Source organism: Ictidomys tridecemlineatus, chromosome 2 (genome assembly GCF_052094955.1).
Source record: "Ictidomys tridecemlineatus isolate mIctTri1 chromosome 2, mIctTri1.hap1, whole genome shotgun sequence".
NCBI classification, from domain to species: domain Eukaryota; kingdom Metazoa; phylum Chordata; class Mammalia; order Rodentia; family Sciuridae; genus Ictidomys; species Ictidomys tridecemlineatus.
Genome location: NC_135478.1, coordinates 177,209,565 through 177,234,482, shown reverse-complemented (window position 1 = coordinate 177,234,482; position 24,918 = coordinate 177,209,565). Strand labels below are relative to the sequence as shown.

Sequence of the window (24,918 nt, the reverse complement as noted above, 5' to 3'; positions counted from 1 at the left end):
AAGATTTCCATCATTTAAAGTACTCCTGAAAGTCAGGCTCCGAGGATGAAGCCATTGAACTTTTTGATTGCCTTATATTCCTTCAGCCTTCCTTGAAAAGAAACATAGAAATGATAGCTATCATTTACTTAGCAACAACTCCAGGACGCACTCGAGGCCTACTAGTGCTTCACTTTTATTATCTCATTCATCAGCAGAGCCATTCTGTACAGTAGGTTCTCCTGTCTTCCCTAAGTGTGCAGAGGAAAAATCTGAAATTTAGAGAGGTTAGACAATTTGTTTAAGTAACAATTAACACTTTGATTGGGATTATCTAAGGCTAAAGCCACTTAAACTCTCTTTACTCCCCATCTCTTCTTAACTGTTCCTGCACCATCTTGCTCAGACTCTAATATGTACTGTCTCCAAGTTGCTGGCTTAAGGTCCACCCTGAGTCCACAGCCAGACATGCTTACTCAGCATTTCTTCCAGGATCTTGTGAGTCTTGGACTCCTTTAAATCTCAATATATTAAAGAGGTCAAATCTATTTATTTGCTGAAAATTTGCAGATGTACCCTGCCACTTTAAGAATTAGCACCTGGGCAAGGAGTTGCTGAGGGCCATTGCCAAGTAGGAATGACGCATCGAAATTTCCTTGCCAGCGTACCCCATGTTAAATGGACTTGCCTTGGAATTTCGCTGTTGACATTGCATGTGTCTTTGAGAAAGGTGACCCTGCTCAAGGACCAGGGTGGATCCAGGATTAGGGTGTATCCTGCAGGTTTTAGGAAGTTTCCGGGTTTAAGACAATTTGGGTTTAGGGTGCTCCCGGTTTAAGACAATAGGGGTTTTAGGGAAGTTGGAGGTTGAAGATTATTGCTGCTGGGATTAGGGTGTTCCTGCTGCTTGTTCCCGTTGAGTTCTCGTGAGATTCAAATGGGATTTGGAAAAAGCCTCGTGGAGTAGGTGAATTGGGCGGGCAGATTTTGGATTTCCCCAGAACATGTTTGGAGAGGCCAGTGTGAGTTTGGGAATAAAGAATTGCTGTTTGAATCTACAAAGCTGTGAGTGGCTCGTGATTCAGTGCCAAGTCGAGACATTGGCAGGTCAAATCTACTTATTTGCTGAAAATTTGCAGATGTACCCTGCCACTTTAAGAAATTAGCACCTGGGCAAGGAGCTGCTTCAAATATGAGGAATTATCTTCTCTGTTTTCTAAAACCACTGCTCTAGCAGAGCAGAACTCAGGAGAAATCAGGGACTTGGCAGTGGGTTATGGCCCTCATTAGCCAAAGGGCTATTTTTTTTTTTTTAAGAGCAGATGCTTAGTGATGATGCACAGGAAAGGTACATAGTATATTTGGGAGGTACTGGGGATCAGGATGGCTTTGGCCACCATACACATCTGGTGACTGAAGTCACTGTTCAGCCATACATCTTGCACATGGCTGGAAATTGTGGGGGTAACAGTGAATAGACTTCTGCCAGAGAGTGGAAACCCATTTTAACTCTTAAGTACAAGAATCAAAAGATTCTGAGTTTGATTTTCAGAAGATTGCCTATCTGCTGTGAGAGGCAAAGAAGTGCTATTAAGGTGTTGCAAATGTCCCTGTCCCCTAATACATCTTCCATGTCAGAGGGCCAATTGCATAATAAAACCAGATTCAGAACCCAGCCCCCAGATGGGAAGATTCTTACCAACGCCCCAGGAACTGAGGTTTACTCACTTGTTCTAATGAGCAAATGCTTAGAAAAGAAACTGACATTCATATGAAGTGAAAATGAGGCTGTTTACACCTCCAAGGGGGACCTCAAATGTGAGCTTGAGAGCTCAGCATGTCCACAGAAGCTGTGCTGCCTGAGGACTGCAAAGATAAGAAGAGCCCGTGCCAGCTAATGCATCTCTTGCTGCTTGAATAGGTAGCACCTTAGAAGCCCTCCTTCTCCAACAGCTTTGCTGCTAAGAGAGAAATCAAGGGCAGCCTTAGCAATAACATCACCATCAGGTAGGGTCAGGTAAAGAAGGAAACTTTAACATGGTTATTTTTTTATGCCAAAAAATTCTGACAATAGCTTTGATGCTACTGCTTGATAATTATTGACTTCACATTATTTTTTTGAGAAACAATATTTTTGAGCTTTAAATGAAGTATAAGTGAAAGAATATGATTTTTATGGAAACTGCATTTTTCCTCCAAATTAAAATACTTAAATTTCTCTCCTTACTGAGAAACTTAAATAATAGAAAGTTAAATTCCCTAAAATCCAAGAGAAAAAGTAGATGCAAGATAAAAAAGAAATAAAGATTAATGCTATGGTGCAAGTAGACCGTCCCAGCCTTTTAATACACGTACAAACCTACCTTTACCTTGAACATGGTCTAGTGCAATACCATTCTGTAACCAACCTCCTTGTTTTATTCCTCAATATGTCATGGCTCTATACAGATGTGAATACATTCTGATCTACTTTATCTTTCCAAGGGCTGCATTGTAGTCCTCTCATGGATGTAGTTTAATTAACTAATCCTCTGAAAGACTTTTGGGCTATTGTTAGTTACTACAAAGAATTCTGGTAACTACTTTTGACCATAAGTCTTGGCACACTTGTGCAATAATTTCTAAAGGATAAATTATCAGATGTGAACTTGCTAGTTAGAGACTAGGTACCTTTTCAATTTTAATAAATTTGTCAAAATGACATGTATTTCTTTACTGACTCCCTGGTTTAAATGTGTGAAACTGTCTGCCTCTCAAATTAGTATTAATTCTGGGCAGTACCAATCTTTGCTAAAATGATAGAGAGAATGAACTTATATTATTTTAAATCACATTTGTTTAGTTATTAGTGATTTAGGGTCTATGTCATATGCTCACTGGCCATATGTATTTTTTTTTGTAAACTCAATATATTATGAGGATATATTTAAGGTTTAATTATTGAATTAGAACTTTTCTTACATTAAGGGAATACATTATTGGGCTGGGGATGTCACTCAAACGGTAATGCACTTGCCTGTCCTGCACGGGATGCTGAGTTTGATCCTCAGAACCACAAAAAAATAAAATAAAGATGTTGTGTCCACCGAAAACTGAAAAGTAAATATTTAAAAATTCTCTCTCTCTCTTTATAAAAAAGAATATATTATCACATATTTTTCATGGAATTAAATATTTTTAATAACAGCAGAAAATATCAAACAGGTTTACTTATATAAACTCTGTTTTTGTTGCTGTGACCAAAAGACCTGACAGGAACAATTTTAGAGAAGGAGGAGTTTATTTGTTGCTCATGGTGTCAGGCATCTCAGTCCATGGATGCTGACTCGATTGCTCATTGCTCAGAACCTGAGATAAGGCAGAAGGGCATGCAGGAGGAAATGACTCCATACATAGGCAACAGGAAGCAGAGGGAGAGTTACACTGAACGAGGAAAGATACATGCCCTAACGTCACACCCCCAGGGATCCACCTCCTCCAGTCACACCTGCCTTCCTACAGTTACCACCCAGTTAATCCCAATCAGGATTAATACACCGATTAGGTTAAAACTCTCATAACCCAACCATTTTACCTCTAAACTTTTTTGCATTGTCCCACACATGAGCTTTTGGGCTAATATCTAACATGAGTTAATATTTAAACTCTGATCTCTCTCCTCACCCTCCCTCCCCCCAAAAAGGAAAACTACCACAAAACTTTTAGTTATTGTATTAGTTCCCCAGACATGCTGTAACAAAGAATCACCAAGTGGATGTCTTAAAAAATAAGACATCTTTCACAGTTCTGGAAGCTATAAGTCTAAAATCAAAACTTCTTTGGAACTTTTTAAAAAATATTTTTATTAGTTATTGATGGACCTTTACTTATTTATTTGTTTATATATGGTGCTGAGAATCAAACCAATGCCTCACATGTGCTAGGCAAGCGCTCTAACCCTGAGCCTCAACCCCAGCCCTTTCTTTGGAGACTTTTGAGGGAAGATCCTTCCTTGCCTCCTCCAGTTACTAGTGCCTCCAGGTGTTCTTTGGCTGGAAAATGCATCAGTGCAATCTCTACCTTCACCACGTGGTGCTTATCTGTATGTCACTTCTCTGGTTATAAGGATACCAGTCACATTGGATTAGGGCCCACACTAAAGATGTCAACTTAACTATTTCCAGGACCTATTTCCAGGTAAGAATACATTCACAGATATTGGACTTCAATGTATCTTTCTGAGGGGCACAGGTAACCCTATAACCAACACCTACCTATTACAAAGTGTCTGCTATCACCTGCACTTATAAACATGGAAGGACAGGACTGGGTCAGTCTTGTTCCATATTCTAATTCCCAGTACTTTGTACAGTGTCTAGAAGATAGTGGGCAATCAATTATGGTTTCTTAAAAGAAAGAATTTTAGTTTCAGGAATATCTGGTCTTTTTGATATGAAAAGATATAGAATATATCGAATTCTCTTTTATTTAAATTAACATTTGTAGGGGCTAGGGTTGTGGCTCAGTGGTAGAGCGCTTGCCTGGCGTGTGTGAGGCACTGGGTTTAATCCTTAGCACTACATAAAAATAATAATAAAAAAGGCATTATGTCCATCTACAACTAAAAAATACTTTAAAAAATAAATCAATATTGTAATTACACTATTTGCAAGTGAGGTTACCTAGACTGTACAGAAGAGATGGTCTCAGCTTTCTGAGTGGGCACTTTAGCCAAGATATGTGTTTATGGTTTCCCTGGCACCTGTCCTAAAATGAGTCTTTGAGAAAATGCAGATAAGCCTTCTCTAAAATCAAATGTATTTATCAGAATTATTGAGCTGGATGAAACTGAAAATAAGCCAACAGAACCCTTAAGAAATCCCAACTTTTTTATTTTCTTCATAGTGTTAAATGTAATTGCCAATTTATTACATAATCAGGGAAAGCAGAGCCCAGCATACCAAAGATAAGAAATGGCTACAGAAACTAAGTTTTTTGAACTTATTTAACAAACTAATTAATTTCCATTAATAGCAAACACTTCCAAACTATTGTACAAAATTTCCGCATTTAAACTTTTCTAAAATATATATATATTATTTAAGCTGGGCACAGTGGCACACACCTATAATCCCAGAGGCTCAGGAGGCTGAGACAGGAGGAGTGTAAGTTTGAGGCCAGACTCAGCAATTTAGCAAGGCCCTAAGCAACTAAGTGAGACCCTGTCTCAAAATAAAAAATTGAAAAGGCTGAAAATGTATCTCAGTGGCAAAATGTCCCTGGGTTAAATTCCCAGTACCAAAACAAAAAAAAATTGCTTAAAAAATAGTTATATACATATAATTACTATAGTTAATTTTTTTGGAAGTCAAGAGTATTCTCTAGTTATCTATAATGTCTTCCTCCTACTTTCTCCAAAGGTAAGAGTAGTCAATGCAGTCCTATGGGCTGTGTCTAAAACATCTACTTTGCTTTTCTTTATTTTCTGTGACCATAGTTCTATTACAAGAGCAATGTTTTAGGTCCTAGTGTACATCAAGAAAGATGAGGTATTTCAATTCCAACAGAAGCAATATTCTGATCTGGGCATTTTTTCTGTACTCATGCAGACATGGCCTAGGTGTGCAAAACTGGGCCATTATTCAGATACACCCCAAAGGCATTATTCAGTTGTGTGTGACCTAGATGCCCAGTTCCTCACACTCAGAAGGGCACTTGGTTTGATGTGCTGCTGTTGCCATCTCCAGTTTCTTAATCATTTTTAAACAATGGGCCCCATGTTTTCATTTACACTGGGCTTTGCAAATGACCTTGCCAATCTTAGACACACACACACAAAAGTTGCTTTGGCCTGAATTCATTTTACTTGTGATCTGGCTTTTAATTTGGCACTGAACAGAGAGTTGTGGATAGTGCCCCAGTAGCAGGATGACTCCAGTTCTAGAAACTTTTCAAAGGTGTAGAAATTCTTAGTCATGCAATTCCCTGGAAACAGTAAAGGAAGGAAACATACAAAGATGATTTTTGTTTATCTGCAAGCTGGTAGAGTTGAATTAAGCTCTCATTGGAATATGAAAGAATAAAGCTCAATGTATATACAGGTGCGCCATGCACGCACATACCTGTATATCAGCTTCATGAAATAATTGGTTCATTTGAAGAGCAAGTATGTATGCATATGTGCCAATAGGCTAAATATAAATCCATTCCTCTCTCCTTTATCATCAAGGTGATTATTTCAGCAATTGAAATGAAAAGCAGCATTTGTACAAGGCCTGAACATGGCTGTTCTTTAGAAACACAGTCAAAGCTGCCTGTTTTAAATCAGGAAGAACCTTTTTTCTGGTTCTTCTCCAAAAGGATGGTGGGGGATTGTGGTCTAGAGATGCCATGAGATGTTTAGCTTCCATTTATGAAGAGAAATTAAATTCAGTACAGCACATGGTTCTCTGTACAGGGGGTTAGAGTGTGATTTTGAAAGGATGAGTTGTGCTGGGCGTGGTAGTGCATACCTGTAGGCCCAGAGACTGCAGAGGCTGAGGCAGGAGATTCCAGGCCAGTGTTGGCAACTTAGTGAGACCTCGTCTCAAAATTTAAAAAAAAAAAAAATTTTTTTTAAATGGGACTGATTGTAGCTCAGTAGTAGAGTGTTCCTGGGTTCAATCCTCAGTAACCCTTACTACACACACATGCAAGTATACACAAAGGATGATTTGACAAAGAAGAAGAGTTCTTTGTAGATACCTAGGAGCAAGGAGAAAGCTCAGTGGACAATGAGCTACCCATATCCCCAAAGGTCATGCAGGCCTTCTTACTCTGGCTGAGGATTAGATTCACCTTGGAGTACTTAGAAAAATACTGATGTCTGGGTCTCATCTAATGCTAATTAGATTTTAACCTGAGAGTGGGACACAGGCAAGAGTTTGTTTTGTTTTGTTTTTGGTACTTGGAACTGAACCCAGGGCATTTAATCATGGAGTCACATCTCCAACTCTTTAATTTTTTATTTTGAGACAGGGTCTTGCTAAGTTGCTTAGGACCTTGCTAAGTTGCCAAGGCTGACTTTGAACTTGTGATCCTCCTGCCTCAGCCTCCCATAGGGAGCCTCCCTGGGATTACAGGTTCGTACCACTGTGCCCAGGGAAGACAAGGGTATTTTTAAAAAGTGTCCCTGGTGGTTCTTATTTGCAGCCAGAGTTGAGCATCCCTTGGCTTTTTAATACACAAAAGAGAGGTTTTTTTTTTTTTTAATGGGCTACATCAAAGTCCATTGGGTATCTATTTTGAAAATTAAAAAAATTAGAAATATATTTATATCTGATTATACTTAAATGTAGACACCATCAACATAATTATTTTTATGTAATTTATTAACTACAGGTAATTAAAGATATTATATAAATAATATAATATTTAATGATCTCTCTCTGAGGTTAATCAAAAAACTTAAGAGATGAAACTGGCAAGAAACTTAAGAGATGAAATTTTTTTTAAGGAAGATATTTTAGTTGTTTTCAGTAAATACAGGATGTACCAAAGTCTAAAAGTCTATGAAACCAAGAAATGGGTAAGACAAGTAGTGTTCTTTCAAACTCCTTAAATAACAAATATCTTCTTCTATTTAAAAATTAAAAAATATATATATTAAGACCAAAAATTTAAATTAAAGCATGTGGAAACTATCATATTAATAAAATCATATTTTCTAGAATTCCTCCCTTAATAACATACTTTTAAAAAAATCCACTAAACATCTTCATAAACTAGTACTTATAATTCTAGTAATCCTAGAATACAAATCTTTTTTCAGCCAAGTTTTGAGGTCTAAGGTAAAGATGTCCTTGATGTTCTCACAGGTTCACAAAGGGTTGCAGAAAGGTCTCACCTGAAGAAGAAGGGAGTCAGGGAGGAAGGGAGAGAGGGAATGAGCAGGTGCAGGCCAGCAGAGCCCTATTGGTGACTTCCGGTTTCTGTGCTGGAGGCCACACTAATTGTATTGGATAATAAAAGGTCTCATCTCTGTTTTGGATATCCATTACCCTGGAGGCAGGCTGGCAAAGTTAAGGGTTTCCCCTCTGTGCATCTCAGCTGCACAGTGTTAAAGAATCTGATTGCAAAAGATACTGAAAAGACTAACATGCTTTCCTTGCTTTTAGCACACCACTGACATCTGCCAACACCAAGGGGAGGTTTGGAAGCATCATTTGAGGAATGAGACAAAGGTTACAACAGTTGCATCTTTTTTCCTGGAGAGCTTAAAGCACAGGAGGAGAACCAAAATTGAGAGTAAAACAGATGTCATCAACTATTCTAAAGAATTTCCAGAAGCACTCAATAAGATAGTCAAAATATCAGGCCCCCGTAAGGACATCATCAGTCTGTCTCAACTCGAAATGTCCTCCAGCATCACTGAGACGAAAGAGAAGAAACAAACCTGCAAAGAAGCCCAGCGCTGAATATAACTTCAGCAGTCGGTGCTGCCCATCGTTTCTTTTCTCCAGTGAGGAGTTCAGCTAGGAAAGGAGCTCTGTTAAGTGCCAGCTCTTACCATGTCCTGTTGCATTTTAAATACAAGCTTGATGACTCTGATGTGCCGATTTAAAAGCTTTAGAACACAGAGTTGTTTTTTACTCCAGCCCAAAGTATTAGGCTGAGTGTTTCTCTCCTTGCTTGATGCCAAGAACAAGGTGCAGGAACCAATTAAACTGCACGGTCCATCCTTTGTCTCTGCAAACTTCAATCTGATCAAGGAAGTACTTTTTAGCATCCTCCTCGTTTTTCCCCACTGTCAGGGCATCCCGGATGTACTCGATATCTTCTTTGCTGGTTAACTGGGGCATTCCTGTCATCAACATCATGGAGAACAGGATGATCAGCAGGTTTGTGTGATGGCGAAGGGCTAGGTAGGCCTTGACACAGACATCCTGGATAAAGGAGAAGAAACTGCTGTTACAGGTGTTAGAGTAACTGTAGGCTAAAGACCACTGGGCTGTACTGGCATTTATGTAGCATCATCATGAGAAGAAACCATCATATACAAGGCAGCTCTCTGCCCCAGAAGGAAAACATGACGAGAACATCGGCTATTTTTATGATTTCTTCAACACTGCAGTGTGGACGCATAGAGGCAGGGTGTGCTCAAGAAAAGCTAATTGATTCAGTTATTTGTTGTTTGTTATTCTATCTTTTAAATTCAATTTCCTTCCTAAGAAATTGAGGGTAGAAATATTCATGGTCTCTGAAGAGGAATGAGTCATTTTTGAGCACCATACTGGAATCAATAAAGTTTATGTAAGCAAAAATCATGTTTGCCAAGAGCTAATGAAATCCAAAGAAGTGAAAGAAATACGATGTCTGAGATTTAGTTTTATCCTTATTTTGCACTTTGTTCTATTCTAAGGAAGTAGATGAGTTAGCTTTTTACTGCCTGATTCTCAAAATTGTTGAGTGAACTTTGAAATTTTAATACAAATTCTGAATATTGAGAGAGAGGGCTTTAAAAAATACGATGGCTGATGCTGTCCCAAAAAAGCTTTGGAGAGGTGATGTAGGTGAGTTATGCCTACTAGTGAGCAACAGGTACAATTATGTCATTAAATTATCCCAAAGCATAGGAAAAGATGCAAAGTTCCTAATTTTATAACATGAGAACATGAGACTTAGAATAGACACATATATAAAAAACATGTGGAACACATTAAAAAAAAAAAGGTAAGACTTTACTGAGTCACATAAAATAAAACTTAAATACACGGAGTGACCTGCGATGTTCTTCAAAGATAAAATTGCTAATTATCAAGATGTAACTTATTCTTGGATTAGTCTATAAACATAATCAAATTTCAATAAAAATCTTTATCGGTATTTAAACTCAGATATAGTTCATCCAGAATAGTTAGGGTCCAAGAGAATGTTTTGGAAAAGTACAATAATGAAAACCAAAGTTTGCTATAGAAGATATTAAAACACCTTATCAAACTATAATATTTGATTAATTACCCTGGGCGCATGCCTGTGATCCCAGCTTGGGATGCTAAGACAGGAGGATCGCAAGTTTGAGGACAGCCTGGGCAACTTAACAAGACTTCGTTGAGGCCAGAGGGCAGCATATTGTGAGAGCTCAGGACACGTCCGTTCTTTCCCTTTCCTACCATCTCTTCTCTGCTTACTGTGAAGCAGGAGACTTGAAGAGACTCAAAAGTCTATTTGGATGGTTCCTGCTGCAGCCCAGGCCTCAGCTGTCCCCCTGGCCACGGCTCCAGTGCATTAGTGCTCTTGCATTCTTTATGACTCCACCGATGTGCGGAAATCGTTTCCTTTTGCTCATCTGTAGGACCCAAAGAGGTCTGTCTTGGTTCTTTGTAATTACAGAGGCTAAGTGCAGACTTCACCTCAGGCTACAGTCTCATTAATTTGCCAACTTTCAAGATTCTCACACAGGCTTTGTGGGGATGCCTTTCGATTCTGAATTAGAGTGCATTTTGATTTTTAATTATTTCCTATTCCTTTTACATACTAGGGGCTCTAGGCAAATCTCGTGCTGGGTGAGCCCACTGTGTGGTCAATCTCTTTTTAATCAGAAATTATCATGGAGGGAAATTAACCCAAGGCCAAGTTATTACCACACCAATCCATAGGTGCTCAGTAAATAATTGTTAGGTGGTGACTGACATACTGATTCCTACAGTACCCAAAGAGATTCATTAAGGGAAAGGAACTGTGATGCTTCTCTTAAAGACCTCCCCAACTGTACAAATGATATATATATTTTTTGTTTTTGTGTTTGTGATGTTGGGGATGGACAACCCAGGGCCTCAAGCTAAACTACATCCCCAGTCTATGTGACTGGTATTTTTGGCTCAGGTATGTTTTGGCTAGTTCTGATTTTCACACACAAGGGTCTGTTCTATGAGAAAGAAAAACTTCCTCCCCAAGTTTAACTGCATGCTCCTTACTTGTTGGACACAATGTACAAGTTCTGACTGGCTGCGCAGACTCAGAGATTCAGTGCGGATTCAGTTATCCTTTGCTTAAATTAAGACACTGTGTGGAGCAGTGGTTAACAGCGGAGTCACATCTTGCTGTATAAATTCAGAGCTTGGCTTTCTTACTGACAAGCTGTCTGTCATCAGGCAATTCACTTAACTTCTCTGGACCTCAGTTTTCTTACAACAATAATAACAATAACAAACTGCATCCATTTCATATAGTTGTGGTAGGATTTAAATGCTAGGTGACTGGTTGGCCATCACTACTAAATACTCTGCAGATTTGCATTATTTATCAATGCTAAGGAGGTCACTTTCCCACCTAGACCCTCTCTCTGTCCAAAACATCTTCTTAGATGGCAAAGCTATAGGGGGTGAGATGGGCCCCCCTCCACCGAGTGCTGGGAGGAGAGTTGTCTTCACTGGCCCACTGAAGTGGGGGGGACAGAAGCCTACGGCACCTGGCTACAACTGCAGGTGGTCCTCTTGCCTCCGGGGCCTGGTGGAGCACCTGCTCCACCCACTCAAGCCCTAGAAGTTTCATTTCTGTCCTCTGCACCCAACCAGGGCATCTGTGAATCTGTCCAGATCATGCAGGTTGGGCTCAGGGGCCTGTGGTTTGAGAGACTCTGAGGATGTGGCTTGGGAACTCTGGGGAAAATCCAAAACACAGAAGTTACCGGCTGTCGAAACAGAATTTTCCCTTCTGCCAATGCTGCCTGTCGTTGACCTCCAACATTCCTTCCAACTGTATTTTGAGGCTCTGTATTATTGAGTGGAGAAGAAGAGGTGAGGGAAGAATCTGATTTGGAGGATTTGGTTTAATGTACTTGTTAATGAGAGTGAATTATCATTAACGGCATTAGTAGCTAATAAAGAGGTCCAGCCTATGTAGTACATCTGCTCTTAATTTCATTGTTGATTTAAATGCCTTAATGACAGTAGCTAAGTAACCAAAATTGTTTTCACAAAGCTACCACCCCTGTAAATTTTGGAAACCAAAGGAATTTATTATCATTTCAGGGCCCAAACTTTGAATCCATTTGCTAACTGCCCCACCTATCAGTTTGCTAAAGAGGAAGCAAAGGACTGCTAAACACCGTCTCCTAGTTTCTTAACCACTGGGGAGCTATGACTGCAGCAGACTGTCCAGGGTCACAGGGAATATTGTTCTTGTAGTCAAATTCCCCATTCTCATCCAGAATTAAAGTGGAAGTGAAATATTTACAAAAACAAAGAAGTAATATTAGGACCATAAAATAGAAACTCCAGGGAAAGATTCTAAGGCTGAGGGGAGAGAGAGATGCTCACAAAAATTCATCAATGAAAACAAAAAGTTCCCACCCACTGACTTTTCTTAAATCGTAATGTTACCTCTGTCTGCCAAAGGAAGGACACAGAAGAGAGAGAGAAAAAAAAGTTCAGTTTACAGTAAAGGACTTTATTTATTTATTTATATTAAAATTGGCTAGCCGATGTCTTTAGGAGTGATTTTGGCCAACCAGAGAAGGTCACTGATTAATAGCCCTAATAATGCAGGAAGCATCACTCTCTGGTAAACCCGAACTAGAGGATGCCCAACACTTAGCCATGTACTTGTTGGGTTTGTATTAGGATTCATATCTTCATAGACTCGAAAATAATTCTCAGGCTAGCTGTTTGCAAAGGAAAGGACTATGCTGTCATCTCAAATATTTAGCTAGAAACTCATTAGAAGCCTAAAGACTACAATTAAGCTGTTCTTCTTTAGTCACTATTCAGAATAGTCTATATAGGAAGGAGAGTGTGTGTGTGTGTGTGTGTGTGTGTGTGTGTGTGTGTGTGTGTGTGTGTATCTTCCAGTCTTGCTGCAAAAAGGATTTAAGGTGAACTATTTGGATACATAAAAGTCAAAACAACATTAGTGAGAGGTGGATGGAGAAAGAAAATGAATAACAAAGGAAATGATTCACAATGGCCAGAGAAATAAACTAATTTAAAACCACACACAGAAAACTCTGTAGACTTGCTATATAGGTTGTCTCCAAATAAATCTCTAACCAAAACTAATTCATTTCTTTATCCAATGCTTAGAGGATTTTAAAATACCTATTTGTTTAGGAGAAGCTCTGCTTTTCTAGAAACCAAAATCAATTGAAATTTTACAAGGGCATCTACGGAGCATATACTCTGTAACATGGCAAATGAAGTCCTCAAAATATTCTCATGGTGACAAAACGATTCTCTAAAAGAAACTAGAATTAAGAGGCTAATGCTAGGTGAAAGACAATTCTTGATTAGTGTTTCAAAGTAGCAGGCAATGGGGATGCTGCAGGCTGGTTCCTTAGCCTATACATCACCATATATGGATTCATATCTTTTCTAGAATAGTGATCAAACTCAATAAGCTAGACAAAGTCCTTACAATCTGACACGCTCACACAAGTCTGCATCTAGTGGAAATTTCACACCAACATATTCAACCCCCTATATGTAGCTGCTGCTGGACCCTTCTAGGCAAGTGTCTTCCAATCCATAACTCAGAGAGTGAAGTATGGAGAGTCTCTTCACTGGGACTGATGAGACCTAACTAATGCACCAGGGCAAAAATCTCAAGAGTGAATCCTTAATCAGCTCAGCACATTTTGTGTAATGTGACAGATGAACTTGTCATCTCCCACTTGACCTATAATAGACCTTAATTAGAATAATTGTGGTTAATCAATTGAGCTCCAAATGACATCGTTGCTTTGCTCCGCTCTCTACCCTCTAGTCCAGCCTATGCACTATTTTAAGGTGGATCCAAATTTCCTTTCTTGACTCAAGTTCTACTACACATTCCATAGAAACCTATGTTCCATTCATACTGGGGTATTGTACTTTTTCTCCCTAAATATCGATTGTATGTACTTTTCTAACTTTATGCACTCGCTCATGTTAGTTTTGTTCTGTCTCAAAGTTCCTTCTCTTCCCTGAATGAGTCTGACAAAATAAAATTGAATTCAGCCCCAAAGGCTCGATAAAAACACTTCCTTCTCTGAATAATTCTATCCTCCAGTGCAGGATTAATTGCTCCCTCTGCAAACCACTGTTAGCACAAAGTATTCCTTAGCACAAAGTAATGTACATCTTGGTCTTAGTGCATTCTGGGGCTGTGCCTCCGCCCAGCAGTGTCTGCCAAACTGTAGCTGAGCTATGTAGGTGAGATGGATGGATGCTTGATATGCAGTAGTCAAGTTCAGTCTCGGGCAAGATTCACCTCTTTAAAAACCAGGAGGAACTGGAGGACAATTATATATGAAGGGAATTAAGCTGGAAAGACATTGTGCCTTTTTGAGGGCGATACTTGACCCTTCTTTGTGCCTGGCACAGCTCCTGAAATAGAGCAGGTATTTTAGTAAGAGTATGAGAATCGGTTTCCTATTTTGGATGTGGTGAACAGGGCCTGGTGACTGCGACAGGATGGAGTAGGAGGTTGAGAAAGGCCAACTGGCAGGTCACAGGTCACAGTTGTACACAAGTGCGAGGACTCCCACTCGAAGGAAGGGGAGACAAGAGAAAGGAAGTAATGGTGAGTGGCTGCAGTTTTTAAAACAGTTTCAGGTGGTGAGGTCTCTGTGGTCCCTGGGGCTGGGGTTAGGAGGGGACAGGGCCCTGGACCTAGAGGTAGGTAGGTTAGGCCTCTGGTGGAGGAACTGAGGCACAAACAGACCAACCTGGGCTCCAGGGGTAGAATAGGCTACAGCAGAGTTAGACTTCAGTTGGGTAAAGGTTCTTAAAAACTTCCTGCATCAGAGGCTGTGGTTGTAGCTTGGTGGTAGAGCGCTTGCCTAGCATGTGTGAGACACTGGGTTTGATCCTCATCCAATAAACAAACAAACAAACAAACAAATAAATGAATAAAATAAAGGTATTGTGTCCATCTACAATTGAAAAAAAAATCAAAACTTCCCAGGTCAGGACTCCGCAAAGGGACTGGGCATACAGCTGAGCCTGGATCCTTGTCATCCTGGAATGGTGACAAGACTTCTGGGACTGGAAACAGGCAAGGCCTGGTCAAACTGGCAAGGAAACTATAGTCAGCCTAGGTTAAAATAACACAATAAATAGACTCCAGACTATTTCATGAAATGCTTCTTAACAGTGACATCTAGGGGCAAGCGCCATTTAGGGACATTCCTCAAACTGCCTGTTTTGCTCAACTGTGGCTACAAATATTATTCACTTCACCTGATGACCAGATTTATCTACATACATTTGTTTAGGGTTGACTGTGTGCAGAGAACATCTTTAAAATCATCATTTTTGAAAGAACAAGTTGTTCATGTTCCCGAAAAACTGTCCCATATAGGACACCTCCTACACGTGTGTACTCCATGTCCTGTTCTCTGTGCATAGATTACTGTCCTGCTTGGGGGGAAAAGTAATATTTATTTCAGTAAGGAAATCTCCACACAAATGTGAATAGACATCAAATGGCACTTCCATATTTGTATTATTTAGTAAAACACTGGGTTTTATAATTAGGGTTAGTTCCTCATCTGATGTGTGGATGTGTTGTTACCTGTATTGTGATGACTTATTACCTTCCATATGCTGGTAGCTAGTCAATCTGTGCCCGAGGAACTATTTCACAAACTCAGAATACAACGTATGGTAGGGAAGGAAGATGCCAGAATGAACCCCACTCCTCCCTGTGCAGGAACTGCCCCTCCCCATTTTGCTCCTTCACTCAGCAAATACTTTCTGAGTGCTCACTGAATGTCAGGCTCCACATAAGGGACACAAGACCCATGTGGCCCTGCTGCACACAGCCTGCTGTCTGGGAAGGGAGAGTCAAGCAACATATTGGCACAAATCACTGTGATAGTGCAGGAAATGAGGAAGGGGCTGTGGCAAAGCCTAACAGGAAGGGACCTAGGTTGGAAGGCTCCCCTGAAGAATGTCATTTAAATGAGACTTAAGAGCAGTGAGGACCTTCTGGACAGAAAGCCTGACCAGGGAGACGGCTCGGGATAATGGAAGATGTGGAAGGCAGAGACTCACTGACATGAGGGGCAGGGGGAGGCAGCGGATGAAGGTGGCGGTGCTGACCCCAGGATGAGGCTGCAGCAGGTAGGCCCCTCGGCATGGGCCTTGCAGGCCAAACTTCTAAATTCAGATTTTATTCAAGGTGACAAAACTACCATTATGTGGAAGTCTGAAGGGAGGGATTAATTTATCTAGTTCTTAACTTCAGTTTTTGAGAAAACTCTGATTATCTACAGTCTTTTTTTTTTAAATATTTTTTTTAGTTGTCAATGGATTTTTTTACTTTATTTATTTATTTTTATGTGGTACCGGGATTGAACCCAGGGCCTCATACATGCCAAGCGAGTGCTCTACCACTGAGCCACAACCCCAGCCCTATCTACAACCTTTTAAAAGACCAAACACTACTTAATAAAATGAAGGAAAAACATTGAAATGTTGACAGTGTTATCTTTAGAAGGTGAGACACCAGGGTTTTGATAGCTTACTGATGTTTTAGAATACATTGCTGTCTTTTGTTTTTAATAAAGAAGCATTCACTACTTTTAAACTTAGAAAAAACTTATCGAATAAATACAAATAAATGGGAATGCATATTTCATTTGCCACTGATCTGAATGTGTTTATGTGCTACGTATGTTCTATAGCTATTGATTGAAATGTAAAATAAAGTGATCTAAAGTAAATTATCAGGGGGTTAACCACAGTTTACCTTTAAAAAAATATTTTCAGTAAAGGTGAGATTTTTCTAAATGGAATTTATTTATCAAAATTGTCATCACTACTATATGTCAGTTTAACACCCTGTGTGTAGGACGTTGCTCCAAAGACTGACAGAAAACCTGAAGTTCACACGGTAGGCCTTGGTTTTCTCTAATTCTATCTTGTTCCTGAACTCACCCCTATTCAAGAAGTAACTTACGAATACAGTCCCAGGCTAAACTAGCTACCCTGGAAAGAAGAAAGATGAGATAAAGCACAGCCTTCCTCTTTCAGTTCTCTTACTTCCCTCCTCTGGTCACCAGCAAATGCATGTTTTTAATTCTTTGTGGCGAAAGTTCACCTCACCCTTAACAAAAAGTAGGCCAACTTCTCTCCACCCTTTTAACAGATTAATCAAATATGCAGCATGTCTTAATTAATTAACTTTATAGGGTCAAACTTGGCAAACGGCTGGAAATGAAGACACCTTTAATTCAAAATACTGGATATGACACTTCCCTAAACCTGGCTGTTTTATTCTACGAGATTATGAGACACTGTTGATAGAGTTTAGAGACATGGTCCCTGAGCTTGAAGAACTTCAATTTAAAAAGGAAACATACAACTCAGAAACAGAAACCCCTGCATTAGTAGTATGTAAAAGGAAACAAAAAGAAAAAATAATTGTCCAAGGGTAGAGTTGAACAACGAAGGTTTGGTTGCCCATCTTTGTCAATGAGGAAATTTTGGAAATTCTGAGCGTGTGTAATTTAATATGATGGTGTTCATCCTTTTCTTGTGAGGGAGGTAGATGGTGGGACAAGAAGGGATGATGGCAGAGAAGGGGAGTGTAGAAGGGAAAGCAGAAGGTGGGGGTGCACTCCGTCTGCTCTTTAACCAGAACATGCCATTTGGTCATGTTCTCCATGTCACCTCATTTTGAAAACCGTTTCTCAATTTAAAAGTTTTCAAAGTCTGAAAACCTACTGTGATGTATATAACCAGGCTGGCAGTGGCTTACTGAGTCTCTGCTACTGTCTAGGGTCTAGGCTAAGCATGCTCCATATTTCATTTAAATAACCCCTACCTCTGCCTCCTGCCTGCAGATGTGAGCATTCTGCTCCAGCAAGTGCTCCTTGCCATTGCCACCCAGCACCCTCACCTGATGCTCACAGACGTGGGGCTGCCTGAACTTGGGTAGGAATCCTCAGAACTCTGAGCTAAATAACCCTTTTATCTTTATTAAAAGATAACAAGCAAATAAATAATTCCTGGAAAAACCACACGAGGCAGCTCTTCTTCCCCTTTCAGCAGAAGAAAGCAAGGTTCTGAAAGGGAAAGTAATTTTCATCATACACAGGCAATTAAGGAGCAGGGCTAGGATTCAGACTCAAGTTTGCTCCAAGAGCTGTCCTTTTACCCACCAGGCTACACTCTGCTTTCTACCTGTGTTTAAGGCTCAATGTAGGCACGTTCACAGGCACTTAAAATGCAGAAAAGTGCTTCAAAACCTGGGTACATGAAGGACAACAGAATTCACAAAGATGTGTTTAGGGTGGTGCCCTCTGACTAGGGTGTTGCTTTAATGAAGGAAGTTTTAACAGCCTGAGAAACAAGCTTTGGTGACAAAGGATGAAGAATAGCTCTTCCCAAGAGGACAGACTGGGCAAAAGCTCACTGCAGGCTGAAGCATGGTGGCACATGCCTGCAATCCCAGCAGCTCAGGAGGCTGAGGCAGGAGGATTTCAGGTTCAAAGCCAGCCTCAGCAACTTAGTGAGGTCTTAAGCAACTTACTGAGACCTTTTTCAAAATAAAAACATAATTAAAAAGGGCTTGAAAGGGCTGAGGATGTGGCTCAAGCGGTGGCGTGCTTGCCAGGCATGCGTGCCGCCCGGGTTCGATCCTCAGCACCACATACAAAAGAAGATGTTGTCCGCCGAAAACTTAAAAATAAATATTGAAATTCTCTCTCTCTCTCTCTCTCTCTCTCTCTCTCTCTCTCTCTCTCTCTCTCTTAAAAAAAAAGGGCTTGAAATGTGGCTCAGTGGTTGTGTCCCTAGGTTCAACCCTTGGTACAATAAATAAATAAATAAATAAATAAATAAGAAAGCTCAGAGCAGATGAATATAACTTTGGATGGAAATTGCTGGTAGGGGCAGGAAATCTTTCCTTGGCCTCCTCATAACAAAGATATTTTCATTAAAGAATGTTTTGAACTGAAAAATAATTACAGCAGCCAAAACAAAAGTCAAGGGAGTTGCTGCTGGGATCTTAAGGTTGACATGGGCCTGACAGGGACATCGATAGCAACAGAACAAATGGGCAGTCAGCCTTGAGAACGTCACTGGAAAAAAAGGAAGAGACGGTACATCCAGAGAGAAGGAGAGCCAGTGGATAAAGTCAAGCTCCTGGATTTGTCTGAATCTCTGAATCACAGTTTGCCATGGCTGCTTGAATCCCGTCAGATGAACCTGCCTTCCAGGAAAGTAGAACTGAGTGTTTTTCCTCCTTTAAATGGTGAAATTCTTCCAGGTTCTTTTTTTGAACCATTATCTCTTCCAGTAAGTTGTCAAAATATATGATTTTTAACTTTAAAGAAAAAACAGGACTGAAATGTGTCAAGTCCCTGGAAACAGTCTAAAACTCAATTGAGTTTATACAGAAAAACACACTGTAAAAATCCTAAAACCATCTGGCCACAGAGATCTCAGTTTCTCTGACAACACCACTGGAGTTGCGGGAGGGTGAGTCTTGTAATTACCAGATGGAAAACCAGCCAGAACAAACCAGAACACACAGGTTACAAATCAACACATCTGAGTACCTGTCCCAAGGAAGTTCAAGAGCCATGTCATCTCCCAAGGGTCACAGTGGACTTAAGAGGAGACTCAGGAAAAGCACTTGCCCCTGGGATGTCCACTGCAAATCAAACCAAGCTTAAGACTACCGTGGTGGCCGGGTATGGGGGAGGCGAAGGTGAGTAGGTGAGTGGGTGGGTGGGAGTTCATTTAAAGGCAAATGGACACATCAAATAATGGCTCTCTGTCTCTGTTTTGTGTTGTCCATGAACAGTTATTAAGTTTCAAAGTGCGAAATGTTCTCCATTGGATATCTGAAATATTCAAAACTGGGTACAGACCAGGCAGGAACGAGAAAGGAAGTAGAATCTGAACACTCCCAGGGAGATGGTAGGCTCATGAAGGAAGCAGGACAAACCAGAGTTGTTTGTAGAACCTGTGGTCATACTGCTGAGATTTCCAAGGAGAGAAGAGACTGCCTTTTACAAAAGCAAGACACGCATATGCATATGGTGGCACAACAAGAATCTGTGCTAGTAGTGTGATAAATACACATGTGTAGCAAAAATGGAAGCTCACAATTGTTTGAGTGCCCTGAAAAGTATTTGCAAAGTTTTAATCCTTTTGTCGGTGTCTTCAATAGATAAATATCCAATGGCTAAATTTCTCACTAGGTGCCCTTCCTTAAAGGCCTCTTCAGAACCAGCATCAGCCTGAGCTCTGTATTTGCCAGTCCCGCTGCTTATGGAATGTTTCTACTTCCTGTTTGGTTTTAGGTGGGAAGATGGCTGAGAAGCACAGTCTTACACTTGGGGAATGAATGAATAGAGGCAACTGGGAGGAGGTAGGTTGGTCATGCCGGAAGGGGATGGGGGCAGAGGCTAGATGAGCCTCCAAGTGGGCTGGGAGGTAAAAGCTGCAGCAGATGCACACACCACCTGCTTAGTTGGTACTCTCAGTAGGAAATAAAGAGGGGGGTGACATACCTGAAATTTCTGGAAGTGTGGGCTTGTCTTTTTTCCAGAAGTTCCCATCACAAACAAGAAGTCTGGGGTGAGCACAAAGGGCACTCTCTCTTTATTAATGCCCAGGAAACTTTTATAATTCCCAAGAATGTGCCCAAAATCAATATGAAATAGGTTTCCTGAAAAGAAAAAGAATATCTGACATTATTACACCAGCACACATGCTTGTAATAACACTTCACTTCTTGAGATAATTTTTAAGTGGCCTGAAAATGAGCTATCTTGGGTGAAAGCATCTGTGACATGTGTTACTAGTCTGTCGTATTTTTGGTCTTAGCAGGTGTGTGAAAGTAGTAACCACAAAGTGTTCTTTGAACCAAATATGTTCGTTCTTGATATCTTTCTGGTGTTCTTTAGATGACAAATGGCACTAAAAAGTTAAAAATTATCACCTCAAAATTATTCTTAGAAATCAAAACTCTCTGGCTAATATGTCACCATTATACTTAAAACTCCCCTAAGCCCTTCATGTAACTCAGGATAGCCTGATGTTGTACTCTTGACTTGTGCTTCCAAGCCCCACAATAGAAATAACTCATTTTGAAACTTCTTTGGGTCAATATTTACCACCACACCTTCTCCACATCACTTCTTCTCATTGGTCCTTTATCATTTCTATAGTCCAAAAATGTATTGCCTATTTTGTTTTATTCCGATCCTCACAGGGAGTAAGCAATTTGTTCCCCTCTCATGCTTTTTTCAGGCTCTACTCTGAAATTGGTTCAAATCACATGTAGAAAAGTCTCATGGTGTGGTGGCCACGACTGGGCACTGTTAGACTGGACAGTGAACTGGCAAGGTGGGGTGAGTTAGGCAGACAGAATGTTTCACTTTTTTTTCCGTTTTTAGTACTGGGGATTGAACACAGGGGTGCTTAACCACTGAGCCATATTCCTAGTCTTTTTTATTTTTATTTTTTAAGTTTTTGATACTGGAGATTGAACTCAGGGGCACTGAACCACTGACCCACATTGCCAGTCCTATTTTGTATTTTATTTAGAGACAGGGTCTCACTGAGTTGCTTAGCGCCTTGTTTTTTTTTTTTTTTTGCCTGAGGCTGGCTTTGAGCTTGAGATTCTCCCGCCTCAGTCTCCTGAGTTGCTGGGATTACAGGTGTCTGTTACTGCCCCTAGCACATTTCAGATTTGAGGGTATCTCTGAGATTTTTCCCCCCTCTTTTACTGTTTCTCTGAAATAGCTGATACTGTTGATCACCCCTACCTTCATTAGTTCCTGAGATATGCCCTACTCTACTTTTCTAGCTCTAACGGCCTCTTCCTCCTTTACTCAGTCCTCTGCCCTCAAGGTGGGTGGTCTCTGTAGAGTGATCACAGCACTAGAGTCCCTACACAATAATAACTTCTCACTCTGTGCTCTGGCCTTGAACTCCCTTCAAAAATTTCTCTGCGATGGGAGGGTGGGGGAATGGGGTGGCTGTGTTTAATAAGGACAGCGTTTCAGATGGGGAAGATGAAAAAATTCTGAAGATGGACGTCAGTGATGTTTGCACATTGATGTGAATGCGCTCAGTGTCCACTGAACTGCACACTTAAATGGTTAGAATAGAGAATTTTGTTATGTGTGTTTTGCCACAATAAGTTATTCTGCAATAGATAAACTCACCTGTTTCTGAGATCATAATATTGTCATTGTGTCTGTCGCCTATTCCAAGAACAAAGGTTGCCACACAGTAGCCTGCACAGGAATAAACAAATCTCTCCACTGCTGCCTGAAACTAATTAAAATGCATCAGAATATTAATTGTCTTCTAACTACAAAGAGCAGCATGAATCTATTACAGATGATTTCCAGAAAGGCACTGTTCTGGGAACCATTTTTAGAGAGCAAGTTACTTGTGCCTGATTTCATTAGCATTATATCTACCAAGCGCCAATTTTCACATTGATCTGCTTATGTTTTAGGTGAAGATTCAATACATCACAACAGCACGAGGAGGACACATGAGTCAAAGGGCAACAGAAATTTAATCAAAGCGTTTGCTTCCTCTGCATGCATCACTTGCTCACAAGAATGTGGAACCCATAGTAATTTCTTCTCCATCAGTGAACATGTTTTGCTTGTGACCATTTACAAGTATGCATGGGTTCACAAATCCACATGTATAACAGATTAATAAGTACTGCTAATTATATTTCCTCCCCAAATGACTGCTAACCATGCAAATGAGAAGTGCTAATCCTGTGCGGTAGAACTTTAGATGACAGCCAAACAGCCCAACCACACAGCTTGTGAAGGATTCAGCATATGCACTTCAGAAGATGGTGGAACTGACATTTTCCCCATCCATAATTTACCATTTATATTAGAGTGCAGTGGTAAATTATAAATTATGTCGTTGGGCATGCGGTATTTCCTAGGTAGGAAAGAATTTATACAGAGTAACTAAATCTCGATGCCGAACAACAACAACAAAAAATAGCCATAAAAAGTGCTAACAGATTATTTTACAGAACCAAATTAGATACAAAATGTGCCTGGGAATCAAAGCCAAAGATAATGATCATGGGGTTGGGAACTGAGCACTTCTGTTTTACATAGATGTGCTGTGTCATCAGGGAAAAGCCCTTAAACCTCCCCACCTCCTCACCAGTAAAGGATTCACCAATATATGGGGATGCAAGACACTGAAAAATCCTTTGAAAACCTGGAACCACTATTGCTTTATAAATGACAAGTTGTAAGGGACCTCTGCAGAGGGGAGGCACAGCTCACCTTTTCTTCGATGGGGCATTTTTCTTTGAGCCAGTGATTCAGGACTTCATCTTTGAATGCACCCGTGTTGCCCACTGTGCTTTGCTGGATTTTGGCAATTGTTGTCGCATCTTTCACGATCTCGATCATTCCTACATTGAGGATGAGGAGTTTGATGGAGAAGGGGGCCTAGCGCCTGACCCAGAGGGGGGGCAACTTGTCTTTGTTGAGTAGGGAACAGAGGGGACTTTTTTTTTTTTTTTGTATCAGGCATTGAATTCAGGGGCACTTGACCACTGAGCTACATCCCCAGCCCTGTTTTGTATTTTATTTAGAAACAGGGTCTCACTGAATTGCTTAGTGCCTCGCTTTTGCTGAGGCTGGCTTTGAACTCTTGATCCTCTTGTCTCAGCCTCCCAATTTTGTGTTTGTTTTTAAGTAAATGAGAGGGTTGTTTTCCAGATCTGTGCTTTTTTTTTTTTTTTTAAAGAAAGTTGTGTGGGATATTCTTGCAATATCCCTCAATGCAGGGGGAAAGGGTTGGTTTTGATCAGCAGTGAGTAAAGGCAGTTATGTGCTGAGAATAACCTACCTCACCCAGTGCTCTGTGCCTTTTCCTTTTTAAATTATAGGGTCAAATGTAAATGGTTTTGCACTGTTCTCATATCAGAAGCTTATATAAAAGTATGTTTGATTGAAACTAAAATATTAAATGTCTATAAAAGTACCTAAGAGTAGAGTGTGTAATAGTTTTAATAATGTGAATTCTGGAATTTAAAAATAAGTGACAGATCTTTCTGTCTAATTTTAAATGTTATTTGTGAGAGAAAAATTTAATGTGTAATGAAATGAGTTAAAGTTTAGAGGTGAAGTAAAGAGAAGGGAACAAGTTCTTACTGAAATCATTTCCATGTACAGTCACAAGGACTTGAATCATGCGTTCATGTATTTTCAACATATCCATATTAAATTGAGAGGCACATTCACCAGCCTGGGAACATTTTCTTCTTCTTTATATGGATTATGATCCTATTTTTTTCAGTTATTAAATGCCTACACTAAGGGAACTATGATCTTTTAAAATTAGCTGAGTGGTATATTCATTTCCTGAGGTAATCACATACCTATTTTGTCCCCCGTTGAAATGCAACCATATGGTAGGAGGCACAGATCCAAAGATTCAGTCTCCCAAATGGACTCCATGATTCGTAGAATCTGGGCATCAAAACAGAAGAGTTTCTATTATATATATATATATATATATATATATATATATGTGTGTGTGTGTGTGTGTGTGTGTGTGTGTATACACACACACACACACACACACAAGTGTATTTACTTCATATATATTTTTTTATCCTTCAAAAAAACAGCAGTCTTATCTGGTAACACAAAATATCTAAGTGGATGTAAAAATTTTAAGTAAAAACTACTTTTATTGATCATCTTGGTACTCTCAAATTTCCCCTTATTGCACATCTGTTAATTTCAGTCTGAGATGTACTTTGGATTTCTTCTGGAGTAGGTTTTAGTCATGTTTGATTATCTACCTGTTCAGTATGTTCTACTCTGTCATGGATATTTTCCCACCATAACTCTAATATCCTGACACATATCTATTACTCTAATATCCACAAGACACTCAGGCTAGACCTAAATAACGGTAACAACAATGATAATAATAATAGCTAACATTTATTGGGTGGTTTTTTATGTGTGGT

The 24,918-nt window shown here is 40.0% G+C and overlaps 1 protein-coding gene and 1 long non-coding RNA gene across 3 annotated transcripts in view; one reads left to right on the top strand and one right to left on the bottom strand.

The window, feature by feature from the left end:
• Positions 1 to 8,200, top strand: part of LOC120891886 (uncharacterized) — a 95,202-nt gene extending 87,002 nt beyond the window's left edge. The window contains exon 4 of the long non-coding RNA XR_005736469.2: positions 8,115 to 8,200. This is a non-coding gene — a long non-coding RNA (uncharacterized LOC120891886). The remainder of the gene's footprint in view (positions 1 to 8,114) is intronic.
• Pik3cg (phosphatidylinositol-4,5-bisphosphate 3-kinase catalytic subunit gamma) overlaps positions 4,830 to 24,918 on the bottom strand; it is a 33,426-nt gene continuing 13,337 nt past the window's right edge. For both annotated transcript variants that reach the window (XM_078040239.1, XM_078040240.1), the window contains exons 7-11: positions 24,319 to 24,409; positions 23,216 to 23,346; positions 22,106 to 22,217; positions 20,444 to 20,601; positions 4,830 to 8,882 (exon numbers count right to left, since the gene is read on the bottom strand). In XM_078040239.1, coding sequence (XP_077896365.1) covers positions 8,604 to 8,882; positions 20,444 to 20,601; positions 22,106 to 22,217; positions 23,216 to 23,346; positions 24,319 to 24,409 — 771 coding nt within the window. In that variant the 3' untranslated portion in view covers positions 4,830 to 8,603. The remainder of the gene's footprint in view (positions 8,883 to 20,443; positions 20,602 to 22,105; positions 22,218 to 23,215; positions 23,347 to 24,318; positions 24,410 to 24,918) is intronic.